At 36.8% G+C, this 14436-nt stretch overlaps 1 protein-coding gene across 1 annotated transcript in view; it reads left to right on the forward strand.

Annotated features, from left to right (window-relative positions):
* The first annotated feature begins 1109 nt into the window (after positions 1-1109).
* Positions 1110-14436, forward strand: part of SLC1A3 (solute carrier family 1 member 3) — a 63389-nt gene continuing 50062 nt past the window's right edge. The window contains exons 1-2 of the mRNA XM_038124647.1: positions 1110-1265; positions 3047-3321. Coding sequence (XP_037980575.1) covers positions 3141-3321 — 181 coding nt within the window. The 5' untranslated portion in view covers positions 1110-1265; positions 3047-3140. The remainder of the gene's footprint in view (positions 1266-3046; positions 3322-14436) is intronic.

The raw sequence follows: 14436 nt of genomic DNA on the forward strand, positions 1-14436 counted from the left end.
AAATCTGCTCTTAATTTTATTTTGCATCTATCTATGCTTTTTGTGTATTGTACCTAGCTCTCTTTCCTGCATACTTAAAATGACTTCTCAGGAAAATAATTTAAATACCAACATCATTTATAAACAAACCTTTAAAGATGAATATATATAGATGAATTATATATTTAACATAAAATTATATACATTTTGATTTACAATATTTGTCTTATAAGAAAATACTTTAAATCCTTTTAAAGATGAACTAAAATATAATTATGGAATATTTTAACCTAACTTTACCAATGCTTAAAATTAAAGTGTTTTTCTAAAAAGGAAAGTTCTTTGGAAATTCCCCTGACTCCCATCAACAAATACCTTTTCAACAATGCATACTTTGAAATGGTAGAAAAACTGAATGCCACTTATTTCACAAAAGTGGATATTTTATACTTTTCATTCATTCTTTCTCTCTTATGGAAACAGGCTGAATGGGGATTGCTGTCAGTGAGTTTAAATTGCCAAACAAGAGGCAAGTCTTACTATGTATTTTGAATATCTACAAGAAACATACAAAGGATTATAACTGATCATGTTTTTCTCTTTTCTTGATAATGCTCCAGTTGCTTCTGAAAGATATGTCTGGTTCCCCACCCTGGGAAGAGTAGATCTTGAATAGCTGTCTTTAAGAATTAGAAAATACGTGATAGCTTTCACAACAAGACTTTTTCTAGAAGAAATTAGCATGCTCAGATATTTTATCATTTATTTTAAAAGGCACAGGGCTAGTGTTACACAATTATGTTTAGGATTTTCAGATGTCCAGCCTGGAATGTCTAATGAAGAAGCGCTCCAGCCTCCCCTGCTCTGTGTGTGTGCGATCCTTCAATTCTTCCCGGATCCTGATTTTGCATTTCTAACGAAGCTGAACTGACAAAGCGTGAAAGTGGTCTAAAAGGAAAAACAAAGAAATTGACCCTGCTTTCACTGTGCCAAGACTAATCAATATTCCAGAAGCCCCGCTTTCCCCTCTCTGCTGATGCGCGGTTCGGGGTGGGTTGGTTTTGTCTTTTTTTTTTTTTTTTTTTTTTTTTTTTTTTTTTTCCCGGCGCTGGGCCGGCAGTCTCCTCCCCTTTCCTTAAGTTACAGGGATAGTAAGTTGCCGTACTCCGGAGCACATGCAGATGTCAGTTTTCCCCCTGCCGCTCACCCGGCTCCGCAGCTCCGCGCTCGCCGGGAAGCCCCTGCCTCGCCCAGCGCGCTCCTAAGGCTCCGGCAGCTCCGACAAGGTGAGCCCGTCCTGAGCTCCTACGGACAGGTCCTGCAGCGGACAGGACAGAGCGGGGCGGGAGGGAGTCATTTCTCACTCTGCGCCTTTGTATCTTAATTAATTGATTCGTCTTTTGATTGATTAATCTTTTGGCTGCACCCTGGATCTTGATGTAAATTGTGCAGGACAGATTAGCTGCTAAACATCCTGGAAAGAAAAGGCACTGTGAACGATCTCTTTTCATCCTTTTTTTTTTTTTTTTTTTTTTTTTTTTTTTTTTTTTTTTTAATGCGTACATTAATCGGTCGGGGAGGAAAAGAAAAAAAAATCCTGCTTCCATACATACAGCAGTCGTGTCCACGGTAGAACTTTTACTAATTTAAATATTTAGCTGGTCTCACAATTTCTGTTTCCACTCCTTAAAGCAGCAAAGTTTATAGCGTTCTGTTAAAATTCAGGGAGAATATTGCACTAAAGTGATGGTCTTGAAACATATGGTAAAAGCAGCGATCAAAATCCACCAAAATAAACTTGTTACAACATGCGATTTTGCATAAAACATGCTAGCTGAAACCACAGTGTATTTATATTTAAAATGCTTCCAAAAAAAAAAAAAAAAAAAAAAAAAAAAAAAAAGGTGTTTTGGCACTGAATTTCTTTAAAATGAGATGTTAGAGTTGAGCTGTCTATAAACAGAGATAGATTTTAGCAGAAGCACCTAGGTTTATCCATTTATTCATTACTAATTACTTTTTAAGAAGCATGCCAGTGTATATTGACTAAGACTTCAGAAAATTGTATTCTCAGTCTGGAAAATACCTTTGAGGAGTCTCCATTACTAAACAAACTCATACCCAGCAGCCATCAAAACACACACCATCTAAAATAAAAAGTAATACCTTAATGAAAAACTTTTAATATTGAAAAATTTTAAGGTTGATTCAGAATGTGATTTCTTAAAGTCAGACGTTGTGTGGTTCTTGGCTTGTCCTGCACAGGTCCAGGATTTGGACTCCATGATACTGGAGTGTCCCTTGAAATTTAGGAAAGTCTGTGATTCTGTGATATATGCTCATAATTGCCATCAGGACAAGCTCAGCATTACCCTGCTATGTGAGCTGGCATTACAGTCTGAAGCAACAAGTTAAGTGGGATATTACTTCTGATGTTTTACAGATCTGCTCAGAGTAATTTATACAGCTAAAAGATAAATGTTATCAACGTAAAGCTGTCAAAGGCATTTTCTAAGTAGTGGTTGAGGGACAAATAAACTACTGCTGTTGCCTTTTCCCATGTGACAAGAAGGAATTGAGACAATACAGTCAATCATTTAAAAACATTTGAAATGTAGAACAATTTTAATTTATCAGTTGGAGCAAAATATTGGCCTCCAGTGGTTAATGTGAAGGTGAGCTAGATTTTTTTTTTCAAGTAATAATGTAAAGTACAAGGTAAAAAGTACAAGCACAAGGCTGAACAGAGAGCTTTAAACATTATACGTTAAGTTGCTATGATTTGTATTGATTTTACATTTATGTATCAATAGCAAATATTAAAAAAATGTTACTCCTGGGTTTTGCAGCATGACAGCAGTTCATGTCTGAAGACATGGGACACTTGTCTGATCAGTCCAGGTCATCCTTCTTTCAAAATCATTGAGGTTCTTCATCAAAAACTGTTTAGATATTAAGAACAATACAAGTTTTACTGAAACATGAAGAATATTTGCGTCTATGTAAATATATAGCTAATCATTCCCCTAAAATCTTACTGCAGTGTTTGATATTTCTTGTCTTGCAGGTTTCTCCAGCAACTCCCACTGAAAAGAATTCTCCACTTTTCTGAAGGGATTCTGACAGAAATTAATTATAAAAGAAAGCTTTCAGCAAGATAGATGACTAAAGGTAACGGAGAAGATCCAAAACCTGGAAGTAGGATGGAACGAATTCAACAAGGAGTCCGGAAACGTACACTTTTGGCAAAAAAAAAAGTGCAGAGCATAACAAAGGACGATGTTAAAAGTTATTTAATGAGGAATGCCTTTGTGCTCTTCACCGTTGTTGCTGTGATTCTTGGTGAGTAATTTGTTCAATAGGAATATTCTGTTCTCCAGTGCATTTGACAATGACGATGTGACTGGGTGATTTGCATTACAAATGAGTTTCTAAATTCTTCTGCACTGATAAGAATGTTCTGGCTTGCAGAGTTTTGGCTTTGACAGCGGTATGAAGTTTAAGGAACAGCCATTAAATTATTCTAGTAATTCCTAAGAAGAATTTTGGTGAAAAAAACCGACCAGAATAGCTGTTTTGTTAATTCTTCCCTTAAAGAATCAGATACAATAACTAAATTGAATGCTTTCCATAGTATCTTTTCCTACCAAAGCCATTTGCAGCAAAATGCTCAGGAAGTAACTTTTATTCACCTAAGCTATCAAAAAATTAACACTTTGCAATGACGAACAGAAACTCCCAATGAAGAAAATGAGGAGACCTTTCTAAGCAAAGGCATAAAAAAATACAGCCTCAATCTTTTCAGTTTTCCCTTGATAAAGGCAAACCTAAGTTTATTCTCCCTCAGCCACTCACAATCTTACACGTGCATCTTTCAGATGCAATTTGGGCAACAATGGCAGTGTTACTTATTCAAAGGACTGAAAGATAGCACCTGATTAAATGCCTCTTAAGGGTATACTGAGAGGAATCCAGGACATCAAACAGCCTTTAGATTTGGAATGCACCAAAATATTGCTACATACTTTGAATTAGCATTAGAAAGAGAATCTACGGAGAAAAAACATGCAATTTTTTAAACTAATTTTTCTTTAAATTATTACATGATCACTTAAGATAATTTTTCTAGAGATTGTCAAAGTGGCACCATATTTCATGAAATAACCACTCTTCACAGGGTGAGCAAGAATTTAGTGGCTTTACTGTATGGCTTTCACTTTTCCTATTAGTTTAAAATACAAATCTTATGGTGATGATGACGAAAAATCATAGGTAAGCACCTAAAGATAATGGTCTATATCCTTTGCCTATGTAGGCCCCAATGTCCTTCATAGTGCTATTCCATATAGGTCTGCTTGCTGTGTTTCTACAGCTCTTACAGATATTGAAATTTTAGGGCTCCACCATTGATATCACATCAGCACTGTTATTTCAAATTAATTTCAGGTTTGATGGTCTTTTTTTGGGAGCCATTTATATTAATTTGCCTATTGGTAAAAAAAAGTACTTCTTTGCTAAAGCAGTAATTTCAGTTTCTGATATTTATAAACAGTATTTGATAGTAAATTTTTTAATTCCTAACTAAGAATTTTATAGGTGTAAAAGCCCCATTAATATCAGGGGTGAAAAAAATAGGTGTTTTATCTACAACGGTGAGAAAAGGCAGAGCAAGTCAAGCAAGTTTTGAAACACTGTCCAACCACAAAGAAGACAATGCTTTGATTGTTACTTTTCTAGACAGCATGTGAAAAAAAATTTCTTTTTGCAATTTTTTTCTCTGTCATCTACATCCACTTAGGACATTGACAAATTTGTCAATGTGGAAATTAAATGTAGACTGGACAAGTGGTTCTGCTGTTATTGCTGGTTCCAATTAATTTTAGGTAACTACTGACATTTTGCCCACTACTCCACTACCACCTACAGCAAAGGATCAACAGGCATTGGGACACAAGTTGGGGAACTGATGAAAATGTGCAGCCTAGGATGAGCTGGCTGCTCCAATTCCGCTCATGAACCTGTAGACTTATCTAGTATAACATGTAGAAGAAAAAGTCTTCTTCTTACTATCACAAAATGCTCAAAATTTTTCTTACATCTGTTATTTGTGATGTAATTTTGCAGTACCTATATATGATTAGAACAGTAATTTCATTGTTAATCGATTATAAAAAGGTAATATTTGGGGCTTTTGGGGGTTTTTTGCTGTTGTGGAAATACTCAGAAGTAGGGAACAGATGGCTAAAGTAGTTGGGAAACACTCAGTGGTTGAACTCCATCTGTCTAGCTTGGCAAGGACTAAGTTGTTATCATCTCTCAGTTGTTTGGAGGTCTGTGGAAAATTAGATGGTGGGCTTGATCCCCTCCCTAGGAGACAGTAATCAATGTTGCAGAATTAGCCCACCAATTAGCACTACTGGCTCTCCCATTTGAGGTGCTTGGATGTGAGTCTAGGTGGAAATCAAACTATACTCAGGCCAGGGCTGAATCATTTACAAGAAATAATGCTTAATGCTCTGTAATCTAACAGACAGATGACAGTTCTTAGAGCTGTCACTCCAGAAGTTTTCATAGACACCATATTCAGGAAAGCAGTTTATTTAGTGAGAGCAACATTTCTTCAGAGACATTTTTTTCACATCCCTTTAGTCAAGGGATAAACATGAAAAAGCCTTTTTTAGTAGAGCATTTCCTATTTCTTTGCCCAGCAGGATTGATTTCAGTAGAAGTCAAGTGCATAGGATCTTATCTTAGTTCCAGTACTGTAGTTTATAGTGGGGGCTTGAGCTTATGTTGAGGTGGGAACTTGGCCTTTGTTATGAAGTGGGTAACTACAACATGCAATTCTCTCTGTTGTATACAGATATTTTGCAAATAGAGTGACACTTTTCTGGTATTCATATGACAAGGAGAAATACAGACATTTATACAGCCATTCTGTTGTTACTCTGGTTCTAAACTGAATTCTAAACTAAATTTACTAGCTGCTACCATATTAAGCCAATTATTCATTAAAAACTTAGTGATGAAGATGCAAGAAGCTATAATTCATGTTGAAAAATACTCAGAACTATTCCCTATTCCCATAAAATGCATGTAATGTGCTTCAGACTATACCTTCTGCATAGGTAGTGTCTGTCTAACACAGACATAATAATTGTTAATGTTTTTAGTGAAATTTGAACTTTTCTCAAGTTCCTCAAGAAACTTGGAGAAAAGAATAGTCAACAAGCGAATTATAATGCAACTTTTCGCATTTTTCTTGTTCTCATAAAGATATTATGAATGAGATTTCTGTAGTAAATCTTGCCAAGACTCAATAGATGAGAGCAATCCTGTGAGACAAATTTTTGAGGCTGACCACTGGTAAATTGAGAATATCACGATGACCAGGAGCACTTTCAGGTCGTGTAGGGAACATGGCGGTTCATGGAAAACCTGCAGGAAGTCTCACGAACTTTGAAGTGCTAGCCAAATTACTGGCAAAATCTAAGGCTCTCCCACGCTACTCAGAATCATCATCCGGTCCCCGAAAACTCCTTCCTTTCAGATACACTTCCTTTATCAGCCAGCCTTCATTCTCACATCCCATTTTCTGAAAAATGGCACAGGAACCCAGACTCTGACAGGATTCTAAAAGCCAAAGAATCTCCTGTGGGTTCTCAACTTGTGCTGAAGGAAAGACTCAGATTCAGACCACTGCTGAGCAGAGATCCTCAGAAGCTGTCTGCAGAGAAATGCTGTATTAATTGAAACAGAGGCAGGCTGTGAAGCAAGTAATATGAAAAGAAGTTTCTGCATAGTTATTAAGTTCCAATTCACTAGCTAAAATCCTTTTGCCAGAGGTATATGTTGCAGTTGTCTGCTGGGACATTCAAAGCAGGAGGGGGATGGATCCATTCCTGTTTTCTGACCCCCTGTTTTCCCAAAGGGAAGAGGGAATGCAGGTCTGGCTGTGTCGTTGAAGCCAGGCTTCTGTAATTGCCAGCAATCTCACAATAGGCATGAAATATAGATAAACCCATACAACCTCTGTTCTGCAACAGTATGCACCGTATGGTAGATTCCAAAGCTTTCCAATGCATTTACCAAAAAAACCTAGCTAAAAGAACAGGAAGAAGACAAATAAGATGAAGGCCTTGTCCCTTCAGTAAAAAAGCAAAGAGATAAATAAAGCCTTGAAAGGATCCTTCATGACACAGAAGGCAAAAAACCCACAGAGCCCTCACAATATCCGAACAGTGAAAAGTTGTGCAAAGGAGCACAGGGCTGGAGATTCTCCTGTCTCAGGAAGACTCCCTGTGAACAACAGTTTAAAGACCTATGAAGTACGAGTATGCAAGTAGACAAAATAATGGGATAATGCCCACAAAAACAACAGCCTTGTGTGTTGGAGCATCATCTTTTCTGCTATTGACATATTCTGCTATTGCTATTGTATCCACTTAAGGGTGAGGCTGACACACCCAGAGAAGAGTATTTGCCTTCACTATATATTGACATTGAATACTGCGACAAATCCTTATGCAGCACTGGTAAAATTTGCATGACAACAAAGTGAAGATCCAGCATTGAAGGAGAAACTGCTGTGGGACCTGAGTTTTAGGTGAAAGAATATGTTAAAACATAAAGAGAGAAATTATTTTTTAAAAATTATAAGTTATATGCAAGAAAATCAGGACAGTTGGCTACAGTTAAAGATAAGTTAATTTTTATGCTGAACTCAGAGGCTGACTCTGTCTCAGGGCTCTCCTAAAGAACTGCCCAATGCAATTGATTTCTCACTGAGTGACAAAACCTTCCCAAGTAATATTCTGAAAAATTTGCTAATCAAAACTTTTTTTTTTAATGTATAAAATAGTTATAATTTTGGGAGGAAAATAGAAAGCACATACCATAAAATTCAGAGTGACACTTAAAGCTCCAAAAGAGATTATTCTTTTCAAAAGGAAGAAAAAGTATAGAAATGCAAAGAACCTTAATTCTTCTATTAAGAAGACAGCAGTAACAGTCAGAGTGTGAGATACAAACAGTACTCTAGTTTAACAGTTACTTGTAAAATAAAATAATGTTAATATATTATCACAATCCACATTTCTTACCACAATTCATTTTGCTGTTACTGAAACGAAATAGCAATGATTGTTGAACTGCCATACATGGCACAGAGTAACAACAATAAACTTGGCTAGCTTGTGAATAACAATTAAGCATTCTGGAGAGAGCAGCTGTGCATAAATGCACAGTAAAGATGTAAAATCTGCCAAATATTAGCTTATTTCTATCCTAACACTCTAAACTGTCAAATCAATGGACTTGCAAAGTGATGCTCAAAAGCAGTATGTCTCAATGGTCATAAAACAGTCCAGAGACACATATATTCATTCCACTCTTCTGACAGATTGAAAAAAAGCTGTTGAGATTCTTAAAATTCTCTCTAGAAGTTAAAAATAAATGTATATACATCCTAATGCTTCTTACAAATCAAAATTCAAAGCTATCCCAGGTGAAATGCATGGCAGTGATTGTGTGGGGCATTGAGAATGTGGTTTCTTAGAGATTTTACAAGAAAATTCTCTGAATGCCATTAGATAATGGTCAACTGAAACAGTAGTTATCTCAAGGATTCTCAAGAAAACATTTGTGTTGATCCTGAAAGGGGTCAGAAAAGACATATAAACATGAAATAAACTAATATTAGGGCTTGCCAACCCTTTCCATTTTTTCAGTAGACAGGGACTATAATTGCTGTGGTAACTGCAAGGCAGCACAAAATCGTAAGCAAGATGCCAGTGATTTGTATGCTGAGTAAATATTTAACATTGTTAGAACCTTACTGACACTTGTAAAGCTAGAACTAGATGTCATTGGAGATGAAATGCTTTTGAGTTGGCCACAATTAAGGTGTGGCTGAAGATGGTATGTTCAGTTGTTCATGAATTCCTGAAAATATCATTCATTTAGCTTAAAATTCTGACAAAGTTCCTTGAAATAGCCAGACATCTGTAAGTTTCAAGGGATTATATGATATCATAGAAAAAATGTTTTTATAAAATTCTTATATTTATGTGCATTTGAAAAACTATACTAATAAATCCAGTATTAAAGAGAAATAAACAAAGGGGCTATATATTCTGGATGTTGAAAAGGCTGCTAAAAAAAATTAAGATATAAATGCAGGCATGGATAATTTGTACTGTACTGTAGCGTAGACTTCTAGATCCGTGGCTGAGATGCACTAATTTTTTTTTTTTCAAGCCTTGGTAAATTAGGTGTTTTGCAACCACCAGCTTCATAAAATAATCCTTGTAGTCACATTAGGTTTGTATATCCTCTGACAGTCCTCCAAATTCCTTTTGTTTGCTGTGCATTTCCTTAAGATTTTGTATTTCATTTCATTTTTAATTACAATCCAGTAATGTTATGATAAGTAAACTTACAACAAGGCAGACATTGAAGTGCTGCACCAAGTCCAGGGACAGACAATAATGCTGGGGAAGGGTCTGGAGCACAAGTCCTGTGAGGAGCAGCTGAAGGAGCTTTGAGGTTTTAGCAGCTTTTCTCCTGGAAAAAAGGAGTCTCAGGGGACCTTCTCACTCTCTACAATTCCCTGAAAGGAAGCCTTAGCCAAGTGGGGATTGGCCTCTTCTCACAGATAACAAGGGACAGGACAAAAGGAAAAGGTCTGAAGATGTGTCAGAGGATGTTTAGTTTGGATATTAGGAAAAATTCCTTTATTGAAAGGGTTGTCAAACGACACGAACAGTCTGCCCTGGGAAGCAGTGGAGCCACCATTCCGGCAGACACTTAAAAGATGTATAGATGTGGCACTTTGGGTAATGGTTTAGTGGTGGGCTTGGCAGTGCTGGGTAAAGACTTGAACTTGGTGATCTTAGAAGTCTTTTCCAGCCTCAGTGTTTCTATGATTCAATGGGATTTAACGTATATCATAATATATTTTTTTTTCATGGTGTGTTACAATTCAGTTTAACTGGAGCTTTGCAGCAGTAAGGCAATAAAACTGGTGTTTAAAAAATACTTAGTAAGAAGCAATAAGAAATTTCTGTCTCCCATATAAATGTCTCCATTTCTGTTGTTGAGAGAATATTCTGTGGTACATACAATGTATGTTAAACAACTAGGCTACTCACCCTCACCAAGAAGTCTGAAATTATTCATGGACACAAATTTATATATATGGTATGGAGTAGGGAATAAACGGTGAAAAATAGTAAAAGAATAAATGGAAATTATCTCAGAGGAATTTTAGTAAAAGCTCGATTATTTCATTTATAATGTTGACCCATCAGACTTGAAGTTGTATAGCCAGTGTCCGCACTTTCAATCAACACAATGAAACCACAGGGTGTGTAACACTTTAAAATCCATACAAGATAAACTTATTTTGCTTCTAGGTTTCATGAGACTTTTTAAAATAAAAGAGTAAAATAATAAGTGTGATGAGCTGCACAACAGTGAAAAGGAAAATAATTAAATGCTAGAAAAGAGGCAAAGAAAGCCAGATGGATCACAGGAGAATCAGGACAGCAACAAAATGTCACTGCTACTCATATTTCCTAATTATTCTGCTACATCCTTTCTTTTAGCATGAATTATATTCGCCTTTTGTATTCTCGTTCTACTCTCTGCATTAAAAAAATGCAATATCTTTCTTGAAATTTAGCATGTGTATATATATTGTATTGGCATGGATAGAAGACCATAAATAGAAATGAGCTTGAGAGTTACAAAGTGTGAGCTTGTTTTTCACCTTTTATTGTAACTTGGTATAACTGTAAATTGATTTATTCAAAACAAAATCTATAAAAGATGGGGCTTAAGTTTTAAGCATCATTTACACTGCAACATAATCTGGCCCCTCAAACTGCCTCTAGTAAATGCTTTGGTTTTACCATGCACAAGGGCTAAATGTAAGAAAAAGAGTAGAATTGGCTTTGTATTACAGGACCAATAATCAGGGGATTCCTGGGAGTACTAATCAAAGGTATCTGACAAATAAGTCTACTACATATATTTTGATGTCTTTTAAAAAATGTTTGACTTGGGAATCCATACATTAAACAGATATGGATATGTAATCGAGTTCTTCAAAATCTAAAATGCAAGCAAAGGAAGCTGCCCATGGAATCTAAATCTCAGAGCTGTGTGTCCTTTTAGTGCATGAGCTAGGTCTAGGAGACCCAACTGGGTAACTGCACAAGCCCACAACCTAAGCATGTAACTGCCTAAAACTTCCAGGAGGAACACAGGCAGTCAAACAAACAAACAAGCAAACAGGTTTGCATTCCTACTCCCACTCCTTTCTGAGTCAGAACCATGCCAGGCATTTTTACCCAGTGGAGATGCAGAAGCCCAGGTGTCCTTGGGAATGCTGTCAGCAGCACTTGAGGAGCTGGGTTCTTCTTTTCCTCTCAAAAGGCAAGTTACAGGAGGAGGCAATTCCACCACTCCTTTCAAAGCTGTGTTATTAGGCAGAGGGAAATGTAAGACTTCTAAGGATGAATGCATATACCAAGAGAGCAAAAGGCTGCATTGTGTTTAACTTAATGACTAAAGTGCTTACCTATAACAGGAAGCCCCAGCTGTGAAACAGTTCTTGGAACAAGGGCAGGGACACCGGGTATCTCAAGTCCAGATGATTCTGTGTATTCTGTGTGACACTTGTGTTCAGTTGCTAGTCCCTCAGGATTTAGCCTGGAATTAGGCAAATAGATGTTTAGGTCATGGCAGATCTGAGAAAAACACAAGCAGAAGGGTGAGAACTGAGGAGTCTTCCAAAGCAAATGGAGCAGTGCCCATTAACTTTATAGATTTCCAGAGCTAAGCTTTTTTTATCTGGAGGGACTTAAAAAGTCACAGTTTGGACTCAGGTACTTACTGTGTAATTAAGTATTATTCCAGGTGTGAGTTTCCCTTGCCGTTTTTGTGACCTTTAAGATAGAAAAATTCTACCATTCAGAATAACACCAAACAGTTGGAAGAGATGTGCCATTGCCTATATGGTGGCTATGTCTAAATTAATAAAATATGCTACAATGTATCCTTAAGATGAGTTAACTCACAAGAAATAAGGCATGATACCTCATTTTAATCACTGAAATTAACACTTCTGGAAATTCATGTGTTGGAAGAGGCCATTGGCAAGTAAAAGAAATAGATGGAAGGTTCTATTTGCGACTAGTTTCACAGTCATACTGAGGATTTCAGGGATGAAGTGGCTCATAATCAAACAGCGAGGGACTGCAAGCATCCTAGCTATCTTTTTAAGAAAATGGTAACATGATTCCATGAACTTCAGCCACGAGCCTGATTTTCTTCTGGAAAGAATTCACCAAACAAATCAAACATTAAAAAAAAGCTTAAGTTATGGTAAAGCTTACACCTGATTTGGCAAAAATCTTGTATTCTACAAGAGGCAATGCTCCCTCTCAGTCTATCCTGGTTGTTTGCATGTCTCAGCAAAATACTGGACAAAAAAGAAATCTTTCAAAAAAGTCTGCCATGTGTTTCATGATCCAAATAGTTCTGGCATAAGCATATCTTGATTCAACAAAATACTTAAACGTCAGTGTCAAACAGGTCATTTACAGATTTAGACTATCAGCACTAAGCTAAATTAACAGATGGTTTTAGGAATTAAAAGGTAGACTAGCTCCATAAAGATATGTATGCATAATTTGAATGTCCTGCTAAGGATGGTGCTAAACCGCATATCAAGACAGTCCAGCCTAAAATGAACTCTTTGTAGTGTGTGTTTAAGCTGGAATTAAAGAAAACAAAGGCAACTGTCCATATCCAACTTCAAGATCTCTGTCAAACTACACTAAAAGTTCTTCAGAGTAGAGCTCTGTTTTCTGTGAATGTTTGCGCAAAGTTCTTGGACCTGAGTGGTCTCAGTCTCACTGTCTGCAATTCCTTTGTGCAGGTATACTGTCAAAATAATATGGATGGGCAGCTGAAACCACAGTAGGGAAAAGTAGAATTCAGTACTGGTAAGGAATATGTCAACTTCCAGCCAAAGAAAAGGAGGAAAGAAAAAAAAAAAGAGGAAAGAAAAAAGCAGGAAAGGCACTCTATAAACTTTGAGAGAGCAGCTTTCTTATCTGTTTTGATCTATGTTTTATAGGAGTAAATACATACACTTTAGTCATGAACATGAAGCAGCAAAGTAAAGCCAGGCGTGAAAGGAACAGCTATTATAGTAACTTTGTAAAGCACCAAGTAGTACCTTAATTCTAAATAGTACTATATAAAATATAATCTGATATATACTGTGAATGTCTGAGCTTTTGTATATGCATAGAAAGACATTATTCCTGTTCATGGAATTATTTGTTATTTTTTGCATCAAAAGTATTTTTTTAATATAGCTCACAGACTAACAAGAGTACATAAACTAGACATGGTTTGTCTTTCAATGAAGTCTCTTGTCTGAGGATGAAATAATGAATAATGTCCCTATTCCATTAAGAACAACCTGCTTCTGTGCCAGCAGTGAATACTCTTCACTCCAAATCTGCTACTAGTGCCCTGCAATTGCTTGTCCGGAAATTAAAAAAAAAAAATTAAAAAGGTGAGAAATCAATTATAAACAAGAGTTAAATACAGAAAAAGTTCAAGGAAAACAAGTAAAAAATTTTTAAAACAAGGGAAGCAGAGAAGTTGAAGTTGGATAAAATGAGAACAATTTTTTGGACATGTTCTCAAAGGAACAAAATTACCTCCTAATTGGGGAAGACAAGCAAATGAGCCAAACAACTAGGGACAAAAGGGAAAAAGTGTATGAGTCTAACACTAGAGCAAAGAAATAGCAAAGGACAAATTTCAATGGTTTCTAAAAAGCCTTTTTAACAGCACTCAGAAGCTGTTATGTTCTCAGATTTGGTGTCCACTTTAGGCAGCATCTGGTCAAATGGTGCTTTTGCTCATTGCTTAGTTACATCAGTTCTTACAGCTTCAGACTCCCCTTTCCACTTGCATGTTTTCTGTCCACAAAATCCAAGGAGGAGATTCTGTGTCTGCAAGTAAAGGCAATATGCAGATGCTTTATGGCTATAGATATAAAGGTATCTCAGAAATTCAGGCTCCTCCAGAGCTGGGCAGAAGGTGTCAGGCAGAGTGTTTGACTATGTCTGAGCTGGGACACAGAGCCCAAGTATCTCTGTTAATCTAGCTCTAAATGCCCGCAGTACACTTTTACAATAAAACGCCTCTCCATATTTGCAAATTGTAACTGAACACTGGTGTTAGAAGCCTGGTGTGGGTTTTTTAGGGAAAATAATCTCTTTTACAGGATAAAGCAAACCTTCAGGGTCAGGTTCAGAGGCAGGTGTTCCTGAGGCACTGTGACTGTAGGACTGTGACTCTGTGTCTCCCCAGCACAGCTGTGAGCTCCATGGCACTCCTGTGGCCCCTGAGGAAAGGTAACACACTGAC

Source organism: Motacilla alba, chromosome Z (genome assembly GCF_015832195.1).
Source record: "Motacilla alba alba isolate MOTALB_02 chromosome Z, Motacilla_alba_V1.0_pri, whole genome shotgun sequence".
Lineage (NCBI taxonomy): Eukaryota > Metazoa > Chordata > Aves > Passeriformes > Motacillidae > Motacilla > Motacilla alba.